This window comes from Protopterus annectens, chromosome 16.part0, assembly GCF_019279795.1.
Source record: "Protopterus annectens isolate FY-2018-M chromosome 16.part0, PAN1.0, whole genome shotgun sequence".
Classification (NCBI taxonomy): domain Eukaryota; kingdom Metazoa; phylum Chordata; order Ceratodontiformes; family Protopteridae; genus Protopterus; species Protopterus annectens.
This window is the reverse complement of record NC_056750.1, coordinates 272,756,188-272,779,724: the sequence shown is the minus strand read 5'-3', so window position 1 is coordinate 272,779,724 and position 23,537 is coordinate 272,756,188. Positions and strand designations below refer to the sequence as shown.

The 23,537-nt window shown below is 40.6% G+C and overlaps 1 protein-coding gene across 1 annotated transcript in view; it reads left to right on the top strand.

The window, feature by feature from the left end:
• The window catches only part of GARNL3 (GTPase activating Rap/RanGAP domain like 3), a 3,522,664-nt gene that overhangs the window by 2,159,460 nt on the left and 1,339,667 nt on the right, over window positions 1-23,537 (top strand). Inside the window, exons 7-8 of the mRNA XM_044057887.1 lie at window positions 21,361-21,425; window positions 21,641-21,704. Of these exons, the coding sequence (XP_043913822.1) occupies window positions 21,361-21,425; window positions 21,641-21,704 (129 nt within the window). The remainder of the gene's footprint in view (window positions 1-21,360; window positions 21,426-21,640; window positions 21,705-23,537) is intronic.

Here is a 23,537-nt window from a genome sequence, read left to right as displayed (position 1 = left end):
GCGTTTCTTGTTTCTGACTTTCTTCAGGTTGAAACACATTCTTGTGATCCTAGGTCTTTCTCTTCTTCAACTACCCATGGATCTCTTCAGTGTTAAAGGAATGGCTTTAAATACTCCCATCTTTTCCTAGATTTCATTAATATTAACTCCCTAGATCAAATTGCTTATGTTTTTATCAGAGAGAAACATATACTTCATTTTAGCTTTATGATGCTGCATTTGTCTGCACACTTATTTTTTCCCCTCCTTGACAATTTGACCACTAGACAGGGTCACATTTTCAATAAAAGTAGTACCATATTGCGTAGAAATTCAACTACATTCTAAAGATGACCTTATCTCCCTAATCAAAGGGTCTTACGAATTTAAAACAGTTTTTCCCCCCTGCTGACCCGATTTCTAAGGTTTACCTCAACCAATGCATGGATAAGTTGTTACATATCAGACATACCCTGGGGTTCAGTAAACTTCCATGCAGGAATAGCTTATTCCTGCATGGAAATGACTGTTTAAGAGCAGCATGGCAGCACGCCATGCATAGTTATGAAGGCACACTGCCTCTGCTCCTAAATGGACATGGAGCGTGGATGAGTGCAGGGGGTGTGTCTGAGAGCAGATCTCTCACAATATACATGCCCCTGCACACAAGAATTGCCATTTGACAATTACAATGAGCAAGAATGATCATATAGGGGGTTGCCACCTTTTCAAATGCCCAAAGTGGGACTTTGTGTACAAATGTGACATGTTGCAGGACAAAACACACCCACAGCCATTGCAAAGGTCAAAGCCTTACTTTCCAGGAAAACCCTATGCTCATAGCAACAAAAACACACCAGGATTTCTGTCAAATGTGCAGATGCATGCAGAAATTCACAGCAATAAGTGAAATCTATCCCTTCATAGAGAAAATAACACTACAAATTGTTTTTGTCAAACTGATTAAATTTAACTGTAGCTGCACGGGTTTCCCATTGCTTAGCTACGCATACTCTAGCTTCAATGGCAAAAGCAGGTAACTAGCAAGATTCATTCAATAGAAGCAGTACTGCAATAGTGTACTGGTTAGAGCATTCGCTTTGTGAGCAATCATTCCCGGTTTGATCCTCACTGTAGTAAATTCCATTTTCCATGTGAAAGCAATTCATGAACATTTTTTTGCTGTATAACCTACTAAATAACATGTATTTGTGAACTGGAGTACTGCATTAAGTGCAAATATGAGGTGTCATTGTAATAATGTGGTAAAATCCACAGATAAACACAAATGCCCCATACAGTATACGTACACATGAATCGGGGATACTAAACAAAGTTATAATATGTAATGAATGATAAATCAATGCCATACAGCAAATAGTGTAAAAAATGTATAAAGTATCCAAATCCACCACTTTCCCATGACCCATTTTTCTTCTCTTTCTAAATTAGTGTGGGGGTAAGCAGGAGTAAGCACCTCTACACAGTAGTAAGTGGGTTTAATCCTGTTTACGTGGAGGTAAACAATGCCTACACAGGATAAGCAATTTAGAGGCTAACTGACTGCAAGAATATTTAACCGGAAGTTAGCATTGCTTACCGTCGCACAAATCCACTTACAGCTGCTTAAAAGTGCCTCAGTCACTCTGCATCCCACAGCCCTTGTTCTGCCCAGCAACAAAATAATCAGCCTTTGCAAGTCTCGAATCCAGGACCCTGCACACCATAGCCACAGTTATTTACCACTGCGCCATATCAGCTGTACATAAAATTTAGGTATACTCAAACAGATCCTCACTATAGCAAAATCACATTTTACATGTGAAAGGAATTTATAAACAATTTTTTTGTTGTATAACCTACTAAATAACATATATTTGTGAACTGGAGTACTGCATTAAGTCCGGATGTGAGGTGTCATTGTAATAAAGTGGTGAAATCCCCTGATAAACACAAGTACCCCATACAGTGTACATACACATGAATCACGGATACTAAACAAATTTATAACATGTAATGAATGATAAATCGATGCCAAACAGGAAATAGTGTGCAAATTTAAAAATAAGCAACGCTAAGCATTGCACACCTCTGCTTACCAGGTGTAAGCAATGCATAGCCCAGCTAAATAGATTTGTCCATTGGTATGCCCTTTAAGCAATGCCAACCTTAGGCAAGCAGGTTTGCCCATAGCTTAGCATTTTCAAAACCATCCAATCATGGCAAAGTGTGGGAAATTGGCACTATTTAAACCCCACAGGTGGGAATACATCTCATAACTGGTTGCAGCTTCCTCCTGTAGGCACAATGGCCGGTGTTGGGGAAGGATTGCACTTCCGAGTGCAGCTCTGGGGCATCCAGGAGTCTAAGGTCATGGCAGAACTCCTGGTAAAAGACCATGAAGACAGACTACTGCAGGGCTAGTACCAAGGTTCCCAATATAAAGTGGAAGCTTGGGACCATCTCGCCATGACCTCACCAGTGCCACTGGCATCCCTCGAACTGGTGAGCAGGTCAGGCATCCCTATGCCATCCTGAAACAGAGGAAGAGGAAGCTCTTGGATCAGTGGATCCAAGAAGCTAGGCAGGGTGATGTTCCAGCAGTGTAAGTACTCATTCTATTAACTGCTTAATAATTGCCTAGCTCGTGTATATCATGGATAGATATGGCTAAATATTCTTCTATGTCTATGACAGCTGCAGCGGATGGGCTGTGAATCAGGAAGCACATGCATGTAGGCTGCGAAGGCTGCAACACCAGGCAGGTTAGTAATAATCTTGCATGCACTGTCATAAGAAATAAATGGTCTGCAGTGTGGCTCAGGAGTGTAGTCCCTAGATTGGACCACACAGGTGGGAATTGTATTCACCATCCACTCATCTGGGCTACTATTGTGGGTGGCCAGTGCTGTGCAATGCTTGCCATGTATGTGTTCTATATTCCATAACATGGATGGTGTCTGGGTTGTGCACATGTCCCACATGCATACTTTCACATGTGGAAGTGTACCTGGGGTGTCTGGGGCATGTTGTGTGGACAGATTATCATCTGATGTGGCATTCCTGACCTCATGCGGTGATAACTGGATATGGAACTGGGGTTGTGCCTGCACCTACATTGACAGCATGATACAGGTATTCACTGGTGTTAGTGTCATCTGTCCATGCAAGGCATGTGTATAAGGCATGGTATTTACTTTGTGGGTTACATTTGCTGACTCTACAGTTTTTGCAGGCGTCCAGTGGGGAACATGGCAAAGGACCACTATAAGCAATTATTTGCCTATTGTAGGGATGGGACAGGGTGCCATGTCCTCTGTAGTCCACTGCAATCATACTGCGGTTGCTATCTGTGGGCAATATGCAGGCAACTACCAATATAGTGGTTGTTGCCTAGCCAAGTGTGTTTGCGTATGACACATTGGTGGAGTGTGTTCTCTGGGTAATACAAGGGTTGCCTATATTGTTCACCAATCCATAATGTCACATGTAGGGGTGTGGATTGTCTACATCAGCCTCTCTGCTGTTTGACATCTGTTGTCCTTGTAAGGTGGACATTGTGACATATAGTAGGTCCTCAGTATAAGAAATTTGCAAAACCCGCCCCACAATGAGTCCTCTTTTTACACAATCACAGCTACCTCCACACATTACGCAGTTATAGCATGCGCCATGGAGCTTATAGGGATAGCCCTTCTCCAAAAGTGTATTTCAAGTTGAATGACATCAGCAGGCTTGCCAAAGTAGGGCTGTGGAAAGTGTAGTGACTGTGACTGGCCTCAAAAGCATTGATCCCTACACACTCACACACACACACACACACACACACACACACACACACACACACACACACACACACACACACACACACACACACACAAAAACAAATACAGAGTCTCACAGTTGCCATGTCTGGGATTAGAACTCCTACCTAACTAGTACATCACACTATAGCATTACACAGTTATAGCACGCGGCATGGAGCTTATAGGGCTACGTTTTCACCAAAGGTGTATTTTAAGGTGAATGACATCAGCAGGCTTGGCAAAGTAGGGCAATGGGGAGTGCAGTGTGTGTGAATGGGCCATAAACCATTCATCTGGAAGCACACACACAACACTCAGTCACACACAGGTTTACATTTGACAGGACCATGTATACAACTTCTAGATGAATAATGACTTGTACTGTCACGTTACACAGTTATCACAAGCACCACAGACATTATAGTGCTGAGGGCTACCAGATGCACATGTCTACTGATAGACATTTGCACATCATGTGGTATTGGTCAATTGGGTGTGTGCTGGGTGGGACAGGCCTCATGATGGGAAGCTCTTTGTCACTGTCTGCCACTCTCTTCCTCACATCTATGTATGTGTATGTTTGACCTATTAGAGTGTGTTGTCCTTGGATATATGTGTGTATTCCTATCCAATGTGTGTGCAAAGCATGACTGGTGTGAAATGTGGAGTGTGTGCACAGACATCTACGACAGGCAGATATGTATAGTCCACTGTTGTTGCCAGACATGAGCTTCATTTCAATAAGTGTGGGAGCATGCCCAGTATGACCTTTCTGTATTTTGTTGTCAGACATGGGCTTTGTTTCTCTAAGTGTGAGAGCATACCCAGTATGACCTTCTGTACTGAATGTGTTAATCCATTCCAGGTAGGTTGTACTCCAGTGCAGGCATTTGTGTTCTACACCTACAGCTAGCAGCCTGTTTCTGCAGGATATCTGTAGATCGGTTGACAATATAGGGTCACAATGGGCAAAGGATAGTGGGATACTGTAACTAATTGTGTCTGTGCTGCTTCTGCTACATGGTTTTGGTGTTAGCAGAGATATTCAGACATATGTACTGTTTTACACTGTGATGTTTTATGTCATCAACTACTGACAGGTATACATATTTGCTTGCAGTAATTTCCTGGGGAATACAAGATGAATGATGATGTGTCCAGTATTGTGGTCTGCAGCCTACATATTCTTGCACAGTCATGCCATTCTGGAGAGGGAGCTGCAGACACTTGCTGATGGGTCTGTGTAAATGGTCCAGCACCTTGGTACTGTGGTGGCTGAGGATCCCATGTTTGTACATCTATCGATGTGATAGAATGGTCATATCTTGCTGTGGCCATACCTCACAGCTGCACAAATTCACACAGGTTACCCAGAGGCAGGACTCATTTTTCTGGTCATTACCCCTTCACACTGTGGTTTACGAGCAGGTTTGTAGCCACCCATTCCTGTGTTTGCAGGCAGGGATAGTATGTGCAGACATCTGAGTTTCAGACTTCACACACTCCATGGCGTCCATGCTTCTACCCCCCCCCCCGTTATTCTATCCTCTTCCGAACATTATGCAAACAATATCTGATAAGTATCCCTATAGTTATCACTTCATTCCAGCAGTATTTAGGGGTTGGCCCAGAGTTCATGCAGTAGGACATGGTGCACATGCTACTGAGATTTGTCAACATGGCCTTGCATTTGTCTTCTGTGGACTGTGTTATGTCGTTATTTGGGAGTCCATGAGGTAACATACATTGGCAGTACTGGTGAGACACAGGCCTTTGACAGAAGACTGTAGGGCATTTGGTAGTGATGCAGGCCATCTGTAGCAGGTCAGTGCATTGTGTCATTCCTACAGTCCCAGGCTGCAAGCGGCTGTATTCCCCTGGGGTGACAGGGTAAGTGTGCAAGGTGTTAATGTCAATAGTTTCTGTCCTTATTGACCCATTGGTGTGGATGCAGGCAGGGTGCTGCTTACAGCTAGGGACACACCTGCATGGGACACCATTTCAGCATGCTGCATTCTGTGGCTATTCCCATACAGAGGTGGGGGTCATATTGTACTCATTCCCAACAGCAGGGATATGACCTGTGAGGTACCTGTGGCTGATGGTGGGGTGAGCTGAGTGCATGTGTGCTACGGAAGCTACTTACAGCTGACTCACAGATATACGTGGGGCATTCCACTTATGCTGGCTTGTGCATGGACATCAGTGGTTTCTCAGTACTTCATACCTGTGCCTTTTGTGGTCTGCAAGTGTTTGGCCAGACTACATCAGTATTCCATACTACACAGCCAGCTAATGCGCTGCTAACCTGTATGTACAATTCCAAAGGTGTGTGCATTTGACAGTAACATTTTATACACTCTCTGTCTAGGGTACTTCCACCTGTGTACTGTTTGTATGTCTGGGCCCACATTCATGCCATGTCCATCTTTCAGATGGTGACAGATATTACAGAAGAACAATTAGTATGGATTACTACTGGATTGTGTCTTGCTGGGATGCATTGTGTTTGGCACTGCAGTTGTAAGAACTTGGCCCTGTCATCAACAGTACTGACCATTGGCCACCGGGACACAACCCTCCATGCCTACATGCTGACCACTTTCACACAATATACAATACACAACAACCTAACACACAGAGCCCTGCATATTGTACACATGCAAAAATCTATCCTGCTACTTTGGCCAGCTCAGGTAATCTGTGCTCCACTGTTATTATACCATCATGTACATATTAATACATTTCTACATAGGATTGTGGAGGGGGGCACACCTGACAACTGTAAACATTTGCTATGACTGTACTGGTATTTCAGGTACTCTGCTGGCTTCCATTTCATTCTGAATTCTGACCTGTCATGCAGACTAGAGGCATATCAGTGTACTACAATTCTTCTGTTTTATTGACCTACATTTCAGTTTCAGACTTCTTACCCTTCAGAACTAACATCCCACTGCCTGACCTGTTGTAGTCTGTCTTTGTAGATCTGGAGGGGGCTGTTCTCCATAGCCATCAATCAGAGGCCTTAGCACAGCCTTTCTTTGTGTTTGTCTACACCTGTCCTGCTGGCTGAGATTGTTTGGTATGTGAGCCTCACTGACATGCATTTGTGTGACCTATGGACACACATTTGGCCCACCACATGTCCTGCAGTGGGTTTTGTCACCTCATCTAGTACTGCCTACTATGCTGACACCAGTATTTGTTATGGATTTCATGCTGCCGATATAGGTGTCTTATCATCTGCTGCCATCTCATTCAGCTACCCGATTCCCTTACACGCTCACATCCATACCGTAGATACAAGTAGCAGAACATACTACTACATTCAGCAATTGATAGTGAGAGTGACTTACCTTGTGGCTGTGTCAGTATTGAGGATGGTGCTGGAGGGCTGACTATGTTGGATGCACATAGTACACTATCTGTACACGGTTAAGCACAGGTAGTGTCATGTTTGGCATCCCTTTTACTGTATGTGCGAGTCAGAGAGAGGTGTCATTCCCTGGGTTCCTACCATGTCAATGTATGTGCTATGCGTTGCCTCTTTGCCAAGGCCTGTGCATACTGGTCACACCTCCTTCTGCCTACAGGGGCAGGCTCAGGTTGTTCCTCCTCCAAGTCACTCTGTGCCTGTGCTGGCCTTGGCAATGGTGGGAGGCTGTGTGGCCCTGCCCCATGCTGTTCCTGCTGCAGCTGTTTTCGCAGGATCATATTGTATAGCATGGCACATACCATGACAATTTGGGTACATGTAGCTGGTGAGTACTGCAAGGCTTCACCGGATATGTCCAGGCACCAGAACCATGACTTGAGCATCCCAAACACATGCTCTATTATGATTCTGGTCTGTGCGTGTGCCTCATTATGGAGTTCTTGTTCGGGTGTGTGTGCATTTCTGATGGGTGTCATCAGCCACGGCTCCAGTGCATAACCAGCATCCCTCACTAGGTGGCCATATGGGATGTCCCCATTGGTGAATCTCTGGTACAGCTGCATCATATGTCAGATGTGGGAGTCATGATAGCTTCCAGGGCTGCCAGCACACACACTAATTTTAATGCCCTGGGCATCCCACACCTGGCGGTTTATGTAGACTCTACCCTGCTTGCCAGGTGGTGCTTTGATGTGTATGTGCATGCAGTCTATAGCACCCACTACCTCAGGGTATTCTGCTATTTGGTGTAAGAGACACATATTGCTTTTCAACGCCTCACGGGTGTTGAGGAAATATATGTGCTCACCAGCATGTGCTGACTTGGCATCCAGGAACTGTTGGAGTACACTGGATGCTGATGCTTGTGATATCCCCATGATATCCCCAGTTGGCCTTTGGAAGGTACCTGTGGCTAGTAGTATTAATTTTACACATACCTTGGTATCCACTGGGATGGGTTCCCCTCTGTTGGTTCTGTGTGTGAGGTGTGGCCAGCACAGCTCAACAATTTGCTGTAGGAGGTCCCTGTCCATCTTATAGCACTCCACTATCTGCAGCTCATGTAGCCCCTGGTAGGTTACCCTGGGTCTGCACACACTTCTCCTTTTCCTCACTGTGGGTTGGTCATCAGCATTGTCATCCTCACCACCCTCAGCCTCTTCCACATGTTGATTTATGACAGCAAAAGCAGCCCCTATCATTTTGTTGCTTTTGTTAGGTAAAATTTCTCCATTTGTGTACACTGGTGGTGTAGAGTTTGTGGGAAAAAACAGAGGGAAAGATGTTTTCATAATTTATAGTAGTGTGCTGGGCTGCTTCCTGTGTAATTGGCTGATTCTGATACATTTCACCTGCCAGCTATGCTAGTTCTCCTTGATTACCTTTCTACTGCTGTTTTCCCTTCCCATTACCTTCCTGTTTAAGCCCAGAGGTGCGTCGTGCAAACCCAGTGCTCAGATGTGAATGGAGCTGCTATTTCCTGGTTTCATTTTTTTTGTTTGTTTAAAATCCAATGCACGCGCATACCCGTTTAGGCAGTGTAAATACTGCTAGGCAGTTTCAGACACACTCCCTTCCTTAACTCTGCTAAGCTAAGGGCAAACCCAAGCCACAAAGCTCCAATAAGCTTACAGTATGCCTGACACACCCCTCTATGATGTCAGCTAACTCTTAGGCTTGCACCGTGGTTTTCCTGCACTTACATGGTTGGGTGCTGGCTAGCAATTAGGGGAAATCTGTGATTCAGTATCATTCCCCTCATTTGCATAGAACTGACTGCTAATGCCTAGTTACAAGTCTAACACTTTGCCTTCCCCCTTAGCAACCACTATTCAGTGGCCTTGTTGTCTTCTGCCTGCCATTGACTATAATGGCAAAGTTGTGATTTTTGTCTAAAAAGCTTTTTTCAAGGTTTTATTTTTATTTTTGGGCCGATCCCGTTTGCGCACTGCTGCCCTATGCTTAAACGGATGAAATCGGCCAAAAAATATAAAAGTTATTTTTTTATTTTGAAACTGTTTGCCATGCCAATGGCCATATATTTGGCCATTGGCATGCCTTCCACATTATATACACCCTTTATTTGGAGCTGTCATGGCTCCGTTTTGTAGTTTGCAGAAATGTACTCTGCTACTAGCCGAATACATTTCTGCAGGTTACACTAATCCTGCACGGATGTCTGTCTGCTTCCTGGATCACTAATTCACCCCATTTGCATGGTTTTCACCTGTAAATGGGGTAATTAGCGTACAGGAGTTGTGTCCATGCAGGAATAGTGCAGGAGCGTTTGTGCACGTCTTGGGAGCATCTTCCTGGATCTCTCGGTGGCCATATTGCCTCCAGCAGCTCTTGCACTATTCCTGCACGCCGTGCAGAGCTTACCGAATCCCGGGGATAATTATTATAGGAAACTCAGGGATAACCCCCTGCAGTGAAATTGTCAAATAAACATTATTATAGGAGGAGAATGTTATATGGATCATATTAAAAATTCTAACAATAGTCAAAAAACAAGAAATGTAAAAGTGTTTACAGAGATCCTATTTATTTATTTTATTTTTATTTTTTTCTGTTAGTCGGTCAGGCTAGCGGAGTGCTCCAAAGACCCTTTTCAGCAAAGCCCTGAGCACAGAAGTGTAATGCAGTTGCAGTAGTAATCTAGGTATATCCAGATACAGTCATAGAGATGAATGTGCAGAATTTGAAGATTTTGAATATGTAACAATAATTACTTTATAACCATTGGAAAAAAGGAATAATGACAGTTGAAACAACATAAAACATAGTACAGGGAGTCAGTTTTGTCATCCAGCAGTGTTAAAAAGTTCAACATACTGTTACAAAGAGTAAAGCTGATTATGGAACAAAGGTTGCTAACTCTTTGAAGGATATCTGTAAGGCTGTTTTCATCTGTGTTAGGAGTATTAGAACTATTTGCCCAAAACTGCAGCAATCCTGAAGTGAACAGCCCTACATGTTCTGATACACAAGCCATAACATATCCCTGGACTGAGAAGCTTTGCTCAATATTTTTACCTCACTCACACCCCATTGTCTTCTTCCTTGAATCTTTTAAAACTGCTGCTCTCTACAGCTATGCACTAGATGCCAAAACTAAAAATAACAGCTCCATGGGACCCGACAATAAACCTGGATAGCTTGTTATTAGCGCAGAGTATATTGTAATTGACTGCTTCCCTAAGCTTAATTTCGCCTCTTCCACAGGGTTTGTTGGAGATGCCAAAAGAACCTGCTTCTCCACTAGACCACCCCTTTGCAAGCCTGGTAATAAAAAGCTTCTATAGAGGTTCCTGCTGTAGGCATTGTGAAAAATCTGTCCTTGCAGGGAACCCTTCTCTCTCTCTCCGGGCGTGAAAGATCCTACTCTGATTAAAGGACAGTGAGAGTCTCCACTCAAATTCCAGTCCAGGACAATGAGACATCTCCTTGAGACTCTAGTGAATCTGCTATAGCTTAGAAAAGCCATGCTGTTATACAAAAGATACATCACATAATTGGTATGTGTGTGTGTGTGTGTGTGTGTGTGTGTGTGTGTGTGTGTGTGTGTGTGTATGTGTGTGTGGTCTATCACTTTAACACAAGTGGTCAACAAAAATGATCTAATCACATTTGATCTAATGATGTGCTTTAGTATATTTCATCAGTTCTAACTTTGATTTGGTAACAAGGAAAGCTTATTTTTTGATTACTGGTATATCTTTAGTGAAAGATATGGAAGTAATATTGCAGTTTGTTTTATCAGAGCCAGTTAATTGTGTACTTCCAGTGTTTCTTTTGTTTTCCACTGTAGTACAATCTTGGAGTTGTTGCATGTAAGTTACGGGGTGGGGGATCTTGTCCCCCACTGCAAAAACATTTTTCTGTTTTTGTTATGCTGGATTAGATTAATTATATTTAATCCAGTTTTATTTGATCAGATATGTTTAAATATTCTGTCTTTTAGATCAAATGACATATGCCCATGCACACATACACACACACACGTCTACACTTGCATATTTATATATAAACATTAAGTACACAAATCACTGAAAAATTTGATAAGAGAAAAAAAACCTTTTAATTTTCTGATTGGCTAAACTAAAGTAAATATACATATATATATATGTGTGTGTATGTATTTTATTTATTTTTTTTTATTTTACAGTTTGTTTACCGGGATAGTCCATTGGGCCAAGAAGACCCCATTTTCAATGGAATCCCGGGGAGAAAAGCTCCATGAACAACAATATAATATGAAGACAATGCATTTACATTTATGTAATACTATTGAAGAACGATGGTATTACACAACATGACAAAAAATCCATGACTGCAGTGAAAATACCATTAAAAAAGTAAAAGGTAAAATTACACACACACACACACACACACACACACACACACACACACACAAGTCAATTAAAATAAGAAAAATCCATTGGTGCATATTCCTGTTAGATTTGTTACAATGTGAAATAACACAGGGCTGACATTACAGTTTTAGATGAAATCGTAGCAGAGTTAAAGTAGGACAGGGGGATAAGAGGTGTTAATTGTTGAATGTAAGGAGGGTGGGACTATAAGAAAAAAAAAGTAGAGCAAGAATAGGAGTAAATGAGAAAATGAAGATGGTCAGAGAAGGTCAGTATGATGAAGAGAAAAGAGAAGTAAAGGAGTGTGAGAAATGGGGAAAAAAGAGGGGAGTTGTATGTATATGTGTATATATTTATATATATATATATATATATATATATATATATATATATATATATATATATATATATATATATATATATAGTGTGGGGCACAGACCCCCCCTCCACATTGGGGGTGTAGCCCGCCACATAGTTTGGATATATATTATCTTCTGGAAAGAGTTATTCATTTGACTTGTAAATATGGATGTTTATGATTTGCAGCATTTCAAATAGGTAAAGGGTGTTTAGCACCTTAGTGCATATAGTTGGGGTTAGGGACAGGGGTGTGAGTAGGGTTAAGGTTAGCATACATGACAAAGTCCCTCGTACTCACCATTACTCATGTGTATTTATCCTAACCATGACTCTACCCTTGCCCCTGACCCCAGCTCTACATAAAATGTGCTAAGCCTAAGCATTAAAATAATGAGCGCCTACACAAGGCATGCATAGAGACGTGTGTACTTCAAACATATCAATACCCAATTAAAACAAGTCTTCTATCTACTTCCCTAGACCTTGCTCTAACCCTAATCTACAAACACACACTGAGCCACAACGCTGACAATTCAGATAAAAACCTATATTACATTTAATGATGCATGATTTGGCTAATCCACCACTTGGCAAAACAGTACACTGAAATAATTATGCCACCTAATAATTTTTGACAAACGTTAACTTCAAGTAAACATACTGTAGCCACACACACACACACACACACACACACACACACACACACACACACACAACCTCTGTTTTTATGATTACTTACAGATAATTAAGTACAACCTATTGAGTCCCATCTGTACAAAACATCAGAAAGAATTGTGTATTTGCTCCCTTCTCTTGCAGGACCCATGTTAAAACCTGTTCCAGAATTATTGCAAGATACTATGTATGCAGGAAAATGGTGATTTTCCCCATGGACCCATTGTAAAAGCTTGTGTCTAAAGTTCAAGCAAATGGCTTTCATAAGTTGTCCTCAATTATTTGTTGGTCAACTTAAAAATAGTTCAAAATATTTGGCTAAATCTGATGTATACATGCATACACACACACACACACACACACACACACACACACACACACACACACACACACACACACACACACACACACACACGAGCACAAACAAATTTAAGTGCAGAAATAGTGTCTTCTACCCAGCGCAATACATGAGTATCCAAAAATGAGATAGAAAGAAGAGTGGAGAGGGCACATCAAAAACTCCTTGAATAATAGTGGCTTCTCCACTTCCCCTGTTATGTCTTATATGTATAACACACACACCTCCTTGAATAATGGTGAATTCTGTCCTTCACTCTGGTTATATGTATAGCACACACACCTCCTTGAATAATGGTGAATTCAGTCCTTCGCTCTGGTTATATGTATAACACACACACCTCATTGAATAATGGTGAATTCAGTCCTTCGCTCTGGTTATATGTATAACACACACACCTCCTTGAATAATGGTGAATTCAGTCCTTCACCCTGGTTATATGTATAACACACACACCTCCTTGAATAATGGTGAATTCAGTCCTTCACTCTGGTTATATGTATAACACACACACCTCCTTGAATAATGGTGAATTCAGTCCTTCACTCTGGTTATATGTATAACACACACACCTCCTTGAATAATGGTGAATTCAGTCCTTCACTCTGGTTATATGTATAACACACACACCTCCTTGAATAATGGTGAATTCAGTCCTTCGCCCTGGTTATATGTATAACACACACACCTCCTTGAATAATGGTGAATTCAGTCCTTCACTCTGGTTATATGTATAACACACACACCTCCTTGAATAATGGTGAATTCAGTCCTTCACTCTGGTTATATGTATAACACACACACCTCCTTGAATAATGGTGAATTCAGTCCTTCACTCTGGTTATATGTATAACACACACACCTCCTTGAATAATGGTGAATTCAGTCCTTCACCCTGGTTATATGTATAACACACACACCTCCTTGAATAATGGTGAATTCAGTCCTTCACTCTGGTTATATGTATAACACACACACCTCCTTGAATAATGGTGAATTCAGTCCTTCGCCCTGGTTATATGTATAACACACACACCTCCTTGAATAATGGTGAATTCAGTCCTTCACTCTGGTTATATGTATAACACACACACCTCCTTGAATAATGGTGAATTCAGTCCTTCACCCTGGTTATATGTATAACACACACACCTCCTTGAATAATGGTGAATTCAGTCCTTCACTCTGGTTATATGTATAACACACACACCTCCTTGAATAATGGTGAATTCAGTCCTTCGCCCTGGTTATATGTATAACACACACACCTCCTTGAATAATGGTGAATTCTGTCCTTCACTCTGGTTATATGTATAACACACACACCTCCTTGAATAATGGTGAATTCTGTCCTTCACTCTGGTTATATGTATAACACACACACCTCCTTGAATAATGGTGAATTCAGTCCTTCGCCCTGGTTATATGTATAACACACACACCTCCTTGAATAATGGTGAATTCAGTCCTTCACTCTGGTTATATGTATAGCACACACACCTCCTTGAATAATGGTGAATTCTGTCCTTTGCCCTGGTTATATGTATAGCACACACATCTCCTTGAATAATGGTGAATTCTGTCCTTCACTCTGGTTATATGTATAGCACACACACCTCCTTGAATAATGGTGAATTCAGTCCTTCGCCCTGGTTATATGTATAACACACACACCTCCTTGAATAATGGTGAATTCAGTCCTTCACTCTGGTTATATGTATAACACACACACCTCCTTTAATAATGGTGAATTCAGTCCTTCGCTCTGGTTATATGTATAACACACACACCTCCTTGAATAATGGTGAATTCTGTCCTTTGCCCTGGTTATATGTATAGCACACACACCTCCTTGAATAATGGTGAATTCTGTCCTTTGCCCTGGTTATATGTATAGCACACACACCTCCTTGAATAATAGTGAATTCTGTCCTTCACCCTGGTTATATGTATAACACATACACACAGTTCCTTGAATAATGGTGATTTCTGTCCACGGCCAGCCTTAGGCATAGGTGAACTAGGCAACCGCCTAGGGCGCCATACAGGCCAGCCTTGTAAAGGGCACAATTTTTATTTAGGTATTTATTTATTTTTCTCAGGCCATAAAGTTTGCACTCTTCTCAGCGCCCTGTCTGTAAGTCATGGGCACTGGAACCATAGGCTAAGGGAGGTGAGTGACTGCCCACTTCTACAGATGCCATAGTAGGCTTCAACAATTTAAACAAAAAACAAAGTTCTTTGCTACTCGGTATGAGTCTTCTCCTTTAAGGAGGAACATGTGTGCGTTACGATGTCAGCATGGATCTAAATGGATTCTGCAGTACGGAGTGAAATTTAAGCGTGCGGTTCCCTTAGCTAAGTTTTGGATTAATCCTGTCCTAAGTCTGTGTGTCTGCATGTGGCCGTTTCATTTACAAAGAAGGTAAGTGTGTGTGTGTGTGTGTGTGTGTGTGTGTGTGTGTGTGTGTGTGTTTAAACAGTTCATTTCTGTGTACGCATCCCCTTTTTATGTCAACTTGTATTTCGCCTTTCGATCTAAATGAGGCAGTAAAGTTACTAATTATATTTATGTTAGTAAGCGAACAAATATCGGGAGCAAAATATGAAGCAGTGGTATTTACCTTACACCACAGACTGAATATAGATTGCCATTTCCTTAGCGTTTGAAGCATCAGTTCTCCTTTCTTAAGCAGTTGTTTCATATATTTAATTTCTATTTGTTTCTGTAGTGATATATATCTATAGACAAATACGCGAGCTCACATGTGTGTGTTTGTCTGTGTATGTCGGTATCCTAGAGACTGCTAAGAGGTGACCTGTGTCTGGCATACAAGGTATCTTCCGACCAAGGATGGATTTTTTGTACATCAGCAAGTCCAATGGCATCATGGAACAGACTCCCCATCCACATAAAACAAAGTTCAGCCCTGTGACTGTCCATAGTCAAACACAACTTGGATTTACCGATGGGAAGCAGAAAATGGTCCTCTGAGTGCTACTTGAGTGGGTCCCCTCAAATTATTTATAGTATGATCCCAGTTATTTTCATGAAGGGTAATATATAATTATGAGCCACAGTCTCTCTCTCTCTCTGTATATATCTACATACATATGTGATTGTGTATTAAAGGGGGTATCTGTTGCGGTTCTGTGTTTTCTGGTAAAGGAATCTAGCCTCTCTATAGATCTCTTGTTGCTCTGCATTGCCTGTTCCACAATATGAATTTTTACTTGAGTGCGCTTGTGTTATTTGCAAAAGTGATGCAGTTGATATGTCTTAACGTCCCAAACCCAGAAATAGTTGAAGGAGTGCACACCCACTTGACAGAGTCTATTGACATTTTTCTAGTTAGAATGAATATTTATATTGAGCTTATTTCTACATCTCCAGACCAACTCCCTTTGTATTAAACATGCCTAAATTCAGTCTGACCTGCACTTACTTCAGCAATGGCTAATCCAGCACAGCTTCCTTCTGAATGCTTCTAAAACCAAAAGTAGGTTTTTGGAACACCCTGTAGTTTCTCTCTCTCTCTCTGTAACTGTTCAGCCATTCCATTTCCGGTCTTAACACGCCCATTATCAAAACCACACCTCCTTCAACTAACTGGGCCCCTGTTCGGATAAATCTCTTAAGGTTTATTCCCACATAGAAAAATTCAAAAATAAATGTCCGCTTTTTCTAGTAAAATGTGTCCTTTTCTTTCTCCCTCTGTCAGGCCAGCTGGTGATAAAGGTGTCCTATCCTAGCTTGAGTTTAGTCTTCCCATTACTGCTTCTGCCTCTAAACAAAACACCAAACCGTTTTCTAATTCCATTTGTCAATTCATTACCAGTTCTCTTCCTCAAGAGCACCACTGCCTTGCACTCGTTAAAACAAAATGGTTCCCCATTAAACAGAGAGCTGACCTACTAGGTACTCAGTTTTTCAAGTTACCACTTTGTTCTTCTTGCAGTTTATGTCCATAGTCTCAGACTGTGCCCTCCCTATAATCCACCAGACATGCATTATACATACTTGCATGTCCTTTCATTCTGTCTGTCCCTTTTTTGTGTCTCTGGCAGTCCCTCCTTCTCCTCCTGAAAGAAAACTCCAATTCACCCAACTTAAGCTGGCCACAATCACACATGCATACACAGAAACAGACACATACACACAAACTCTTTTATACCTGATCACCCAGACCAAACTATGGTTTTGCATCATGCACCTGACTTCCGTGAGTCTGTGGACCACCGTTTTACAAAGTGGGCCTAGGTCCATAAAGGTTTGGGAACCACTACTCTACACCAACTACTAGACTGCTGACAGAAATGAGTTTGACTTTCAGCGCATTTTCAAGGGATTATGAGTTTTAGTTCACTTTCATGGAATTGTGAGCTTCAAAGGAAGAATGTTTACTGCTGCTCATGCTAAGTCTGTTTTCATTGTAAAACGAACTGTTTTGCTTATCAAATGGCTGTCACTGTTTGTGTTGTAGCATTTGAAAGCAGTGTTAGTAGCAGAATTGTCTTTGGTGCAGAAGGCTATGGATTCTACTCCCACACCATGTAGATGGAGTATTGATATTGTAGTGCCCATTTGATTGCTGATTATTTGGTGCATTTTAAGGGGGAATAGGGGTTCTACACTCCTGAATATGTCCTCCTTTGCATGAGATTCCTAGTAACTATGAATGTGTTGTCAGTTTTAGCCATTTCCTATTGCAATATTAATTGTAATATAGGCAATTAATTCCTCAAGAACAACAGACACTGAATTTGTAGATGAAACATTGAGATGTAAAGTTGTTTGCTGGAGGCAACATCTTCATTAGTTATAGATCTCATTAATGTGGAATTGTTCAGACGATTTCTCTTCTGCAGAGACTGTGTGTAGTGAGTGATATTAGTGGATTGTAATGACAGAAGTCTGAGTGGCCATTTATGGTTGAAATTCTCTGAAATGTGTAGTTTTGTCATTATTGGTTTATACATTTTGTTTCATTGATTATTAAAAGAATGTTTAAAACTACAAATTTAAAACTCATTCTGCAAAGTTGTGTTATATAAGGAATGTAATTTAATGCAATCAGGAAGGTGAATCAAATAACAAATAAATGTATTCATGGCCCTAAAAATGTGTACAAGGAGTCTGTTTTAAAAACATTCCAAAAGTAAACTTAATCCTCCACTGGCCAGATGCATTTTCTATAAATGTGGGTTTTCATGCCGTTTCAGTGGTAGAGAAGTTTACTGTTCATGCTAAATCTGTTTTAACTGTGTGACTGTACTGTTTGTTTAGCAAATGGCTTTCTGTGTGTGATTTTCTAGCGTAAACTACTGTACGCAGGGAGGAGAGAGGTTACAGTTCTACTTTCACAGAGCTATAAGGCTCGCTCGCCTATGTTTAGATTAAATTAAGCAATCCTTTGGAACAAGGCACATGGGCTTCTATTTTCTGAGGACATGACTTTTATAGTAAAGTGTGTGTGAAGGAGCAGCAGATAAAGCAGCTTTATTAAAGGAAATTTCCATCTTCACTTGCAGTTTAAACTACATTGCAAAATATATTTTCCTCTGTAAATTTAAATAATTGAAGGAAATGACTGGAGTGAATTTCCTGGGTAGTGGCCTACCTGTGGGCGTGGCTCATAGGAGTGTTTCATGTGTATGGTTTGGGTGGGGCTTAAGGGGCGCTGAAGCACTACATCTCCTAGGGCACCATATCAGCTAAGGTCAGCCCAGATTCTGTCCATCACCCTGGTTATATGTATAACACACACACCTCCTTGAATAATGGTGAATTCTGTCCTTCGCCCTGGTTATATGTATAACACACACACCTCCTTGAATAATGGTGAATTCTGTCCTTCGCCCTGGTTATATGTATAACACACACATCTCCTTGAATAATGGTGACTTCTACCCTTCACCCTGGTTATGTGTTATATGTATAATACACACTGTCAGACACAGTATTTGAAATGTTTGGATAACATTTCTAGAAATGTGTTGCCCAAACAGTTTGCACAATAGGTATGGGTTCCCAGCTCAGAAAACTGCTGCTATCATTGTGCAGGTTTGTTCTGTAATTTTAGTAGATGAATGTCATTAACTTTACCTAACACAAATGCAGCATGATCATTAAGGATGCCACTGTAGACAGGTGCAAAACACAAAAGCCTGGTATGACACACGATCATTTGCACCCCACAGTAAGAATGTTTATTCATTGATTTTTGCAGCATGACTTTCAGAAATGTCAGCTGTTGTGGCATAAAAAGATAAATTGCCACTGGTTGTGTTGTTTTGGTGTTAAGGATGTATGGCTCATGTATCATGTTGTCATGTGCATATATCTACTGATGCAACACCAACATAACGTTCAGCAGTGGTGCATGCAGTGAAAGCTCATGTTGTGTCATGTGCATATATCTAGTGAAGCAGCACCAACATAACGTTCAGCAGTGGTGCATGCAGTGAAAGCTCATGTTGTGTCATGTGCATATATCTAGTGAAGCAGCACCAACATAACGTTCAGCAGTGATGCATACAGTGAAAGCTCATGTTGTGTCATGTGCATATATCTATTGATGCAGCACCAACATAACGTTCAGCAGTGGTGCATACAGTGTAAGCTCATGTTGTGTCATGTGCATATATCTAGTGAAGCAGCACCAACATAATGTTCAGCAGTGGTGCATACAGTGTAAGCTCATGTTGTGTCATGTGCATATATCTATTGATGCAGCACCAACATAACGTTCAGCAGTGGTGCATACAGTGTAAGCTCATGTTGTGTCATGTGCATATATCTATTGATGCAGCACCAACATAACGTTCAGCAGTGGTGCATACAGTGTAAGCTCATGTTGTGTCATGTGCATATATCTAGTGAAGCAGCACCAACATAACGTTCAGCAGTGGTGCATGCAGCGTAAATTATCTAGTTCAAGGGTATATCATTTACCATTCATCCCATGTTTTGATGCCACATTGTGCACCTTAACATGTCCACATGGGTATAGTATTCATATTTATACTAGTAGTATTATACTGCATTCATTTTATGTAAATAACTATCAATAGGCATTCAGGAACAGGAAATACCTATGGCACAGGAATATCCATCAATGAACACAAGTCTATGGTGCATGGATATCACCCACGGCAGTTACAGGGTGAGCGTGAAAGTGACCAGTTTAACTTTAGGGTGATCCAGTTTTGTGAATCACTCTAACTTCAGGAGCAAATACACTAAACACTTGGCACAAAAAATTCATTCATCTGGGAATAATGCTTATGTCCTCCTCAGTTAGTGAATAATTATTCAAATCCTTTAACTTATTCAAAAAAAGTTTTACATGGCAAATCTAGCAGAAAGAGATCATATTAAAGCAGTTATGAAAATAATCATAAGGATGTCCAGGAATGAATGTGGTGAAACAGATTTAACACAGTTAATAAAATGAGAGGAAGTGGACAATTGAGAGAAAGGTGGCATGGTGGAGGAATGCCATGAGTCTTGCAAAATGGCATAAGATCATAAACTGAAGTAAAACTGGGAATGATGGAAAACAAAGCTCATGGGACTATATATTTTGAAGATGTACTGGGAAGGAAGCAACCAGAGAGTGAGAGGAAGATGAGAAATAGAAAGGAATGCCAGTCAGTCTCCTTGTCAAAGCAAAAGTAAGCAAGCTTCAATTTTTGGTTGTAGCATAAACAGCCCTCTCATTGCAGGGCTGTTGCCACTAAAGAATTTAAAACAGTGTTACCATTCTGTAGACTGTTTAGAAAAACAGTTTTCCTGTGTGTGTGTGTGTGTGTGTGTGTGTGTGTGTGTGTGTGCGCGTTTGTGCATGCATGCGCTATGGGCCCTATACTCTAGGGCTTCTGCAGTAGAAGCCGTATCAGTTCTCCCAAGATGCATTGATGATGAAATCAGTTATATAAAGCAGTGATTGCAAACAGTATAGCTTTCAGAATATTGGAGTGGGGAGTTGTATCCTTAAGAAACATCACTGATTTCTGGTGTCATACAAGGCAGTCTTCTTTCAAAACTACTTTAAGTAAGATTGCTCTTCTAAAGCAAGTGTTGATGGATCTTAACATAAAAAAGTTAAATGGTTTCTGCATTTATTCTGCAAAATGGACAATGATAAGTCAAATACATCCCAGATGACCCTTTAGTAAATTAAGTCTCTCTCTAACCCTGTATTGCTTTAGAGTAACAAAAATGTTTTATTCATATATACATATATATATATATATATATATATATATATATATCTTATGAAAATAAAAGTCAATTAAAATCGATTACTGTATCAACCTTGTCTGATTATTTTTTCACTAACTTTATTTATTTATTTATTTCAGGGTACACAGAAAATTTGCCTGCCTTATAGTCCTACTAAAACATTATCCGTCAAATCTATTTTAAGGTAAGTATTTCAAAAGAACGTTTATGTCCAGCATTTAGTAGATTGCTTTAAAGTTTAAAAGTCGCAAGTTCAAGTACATTAGAATAATGAATATGATAAGTTATTCTTTCCTTCACATAAACTGATGTAATGGAAAAAGAAATATAGCTGCAACAGTATAGATAATTTCAACAATAATTCATGAAAAGGTAATGATATTCTCAATTGCTTTTCAGTGCCATGAACCTAGACAAATTTGAAAAGAGCCCCAGGGAAATTTTATGCCCCGAAATACAAAAGGTAAGATTATTTTCCACTGCAATTTATTAATGCTCTGGATGTTTGTTTGGATTTGATGCAGTCTCCAAAAGGCACACCCATAGTGGAAAATAAAAGAGGCTTCTGCTAATACAGCACCACTTGAATAATCTGAGGTACAAAATTGAAAGAAAAATAATAAAATTCATTCAAAAAAGTGAAGTACTAGGTTATTTTATATAAAGTACTTCATCTTAGTTTCAGTCCATGAGAAGCAAAATTTAGAAAATGAATGCTCAATCTTCCATTAAAATACATTATCTGTGTATTACCAAATAAGCAATTTTGAAGCCGCAGTGGTGCAGTGGTAGCGTTGTTGCCTCACAGCAAGAGGTTCTCCCGTTCGATTCTCGGTTGAAGCTCCCTCTGTGTGGAGTCTGCATGTCCTCCCCGCTGTTGAGTGGTGTTTGAAAGACATCCGTAGAATGGGCATGCCTTCGCTGAAGGTTGGACGTCGAGCTGGCACCTCGGCAACCATAAAAAAATCTACTGCCAACCATTAGTGGACCGGAGTTTCACTGTGGCAACCCCTAACCGGGAAAAGCCAAAAGAAGAACACCAAGTAAGCAATTTTAAATCAATCAGCAGTATACTCTTTCGAAGCACCAGTCAAAAAACAACCACATTTTGTAAACATTGTCTTTGCATTCCCAAGTTCTCATGTTACAATGAATAAAGCTGCCTATAGTGCGCAGCTCATGGCACAGAAAATAATTGCTCACTACAGTGAATGAATGTGGAATTAAGCCAAGCTGGTTGTGTGTATGCGCATGTGTACATTCATGGAGGATGCTGAATGATATGTTGTCCCTTGGAACCCTATTTCTACAAAAATAAATAAATTAATGAATCTACAGTAGTGCAGACAAAAAAATAATTGTTTTATCCAATGTGTGTGCACCATTGTCTGACTATATACTGGAAGGTGCCATTCATAAATTAATACAAGGGGCCTGTTTTATGAATGCTACAGTGTGTGCATGGGGCTGTATGTAGTTGCTCTCAGACTTATACATTTTTCTTTGCATTTAACAGCATTGCCAGTACTTAGGCTACTAAGGTCCATTTTATCATATGTATACTCACAGTCACTGAACACTTATAATGACCTTAATACACCATTCTTGATCCCAGAAAAAGAGTGTCTTTTCTATATGTCAGTAATGACAGCCTGTCAGGCATCACTGCCATCTGATGTTGTTATCTGCATTTCCCCATTCTGCAAGCAGTAGAACTGCCAACCCTTGACCAACAGCATGGTCACTGGCATTGGGTCAAGCACTTGGCCTTACATCCTAGATTGTAATGTTGGCTACTTGATCTACTGCATAAACACATTATTTATATATTTATTGATATTTTTTACCTGGAAATTGGGCAATAATCTGTTTTCAGAGAAAGCCCAGGGAGAAAAGTGCCCACGTGTTACATAAAAACAAAACAGTGGAATATAGCAAATATAAACATTTGATATAGATTATCATTCTTATGGTGGCAATGTAATACAGAACAACCAAAGAAACATTAACATTGTCTAGAGAGAAAACCAAACTTAATTTGTTTAAACTAGAAGAGGTGAATAGAGACGCAAATATGATAAGCTGGGAAAATACATGAAATCAAGAGATAAAAAGAGACAGGGTTTAGCTAAGAAAAGGATTACTAATAAAAGTTTAAGTAAAAGGGGAGGAGAGTTTCACCACCTCTGGCATAGGAAGTAGGACCCTTAACTCTCTGCAATAAGTGATGAGTTAGTCTGAGTATGTAATACAGAATAAGATGTTTGAAACTCTAAAGTCTGGCATTGTTCACTGA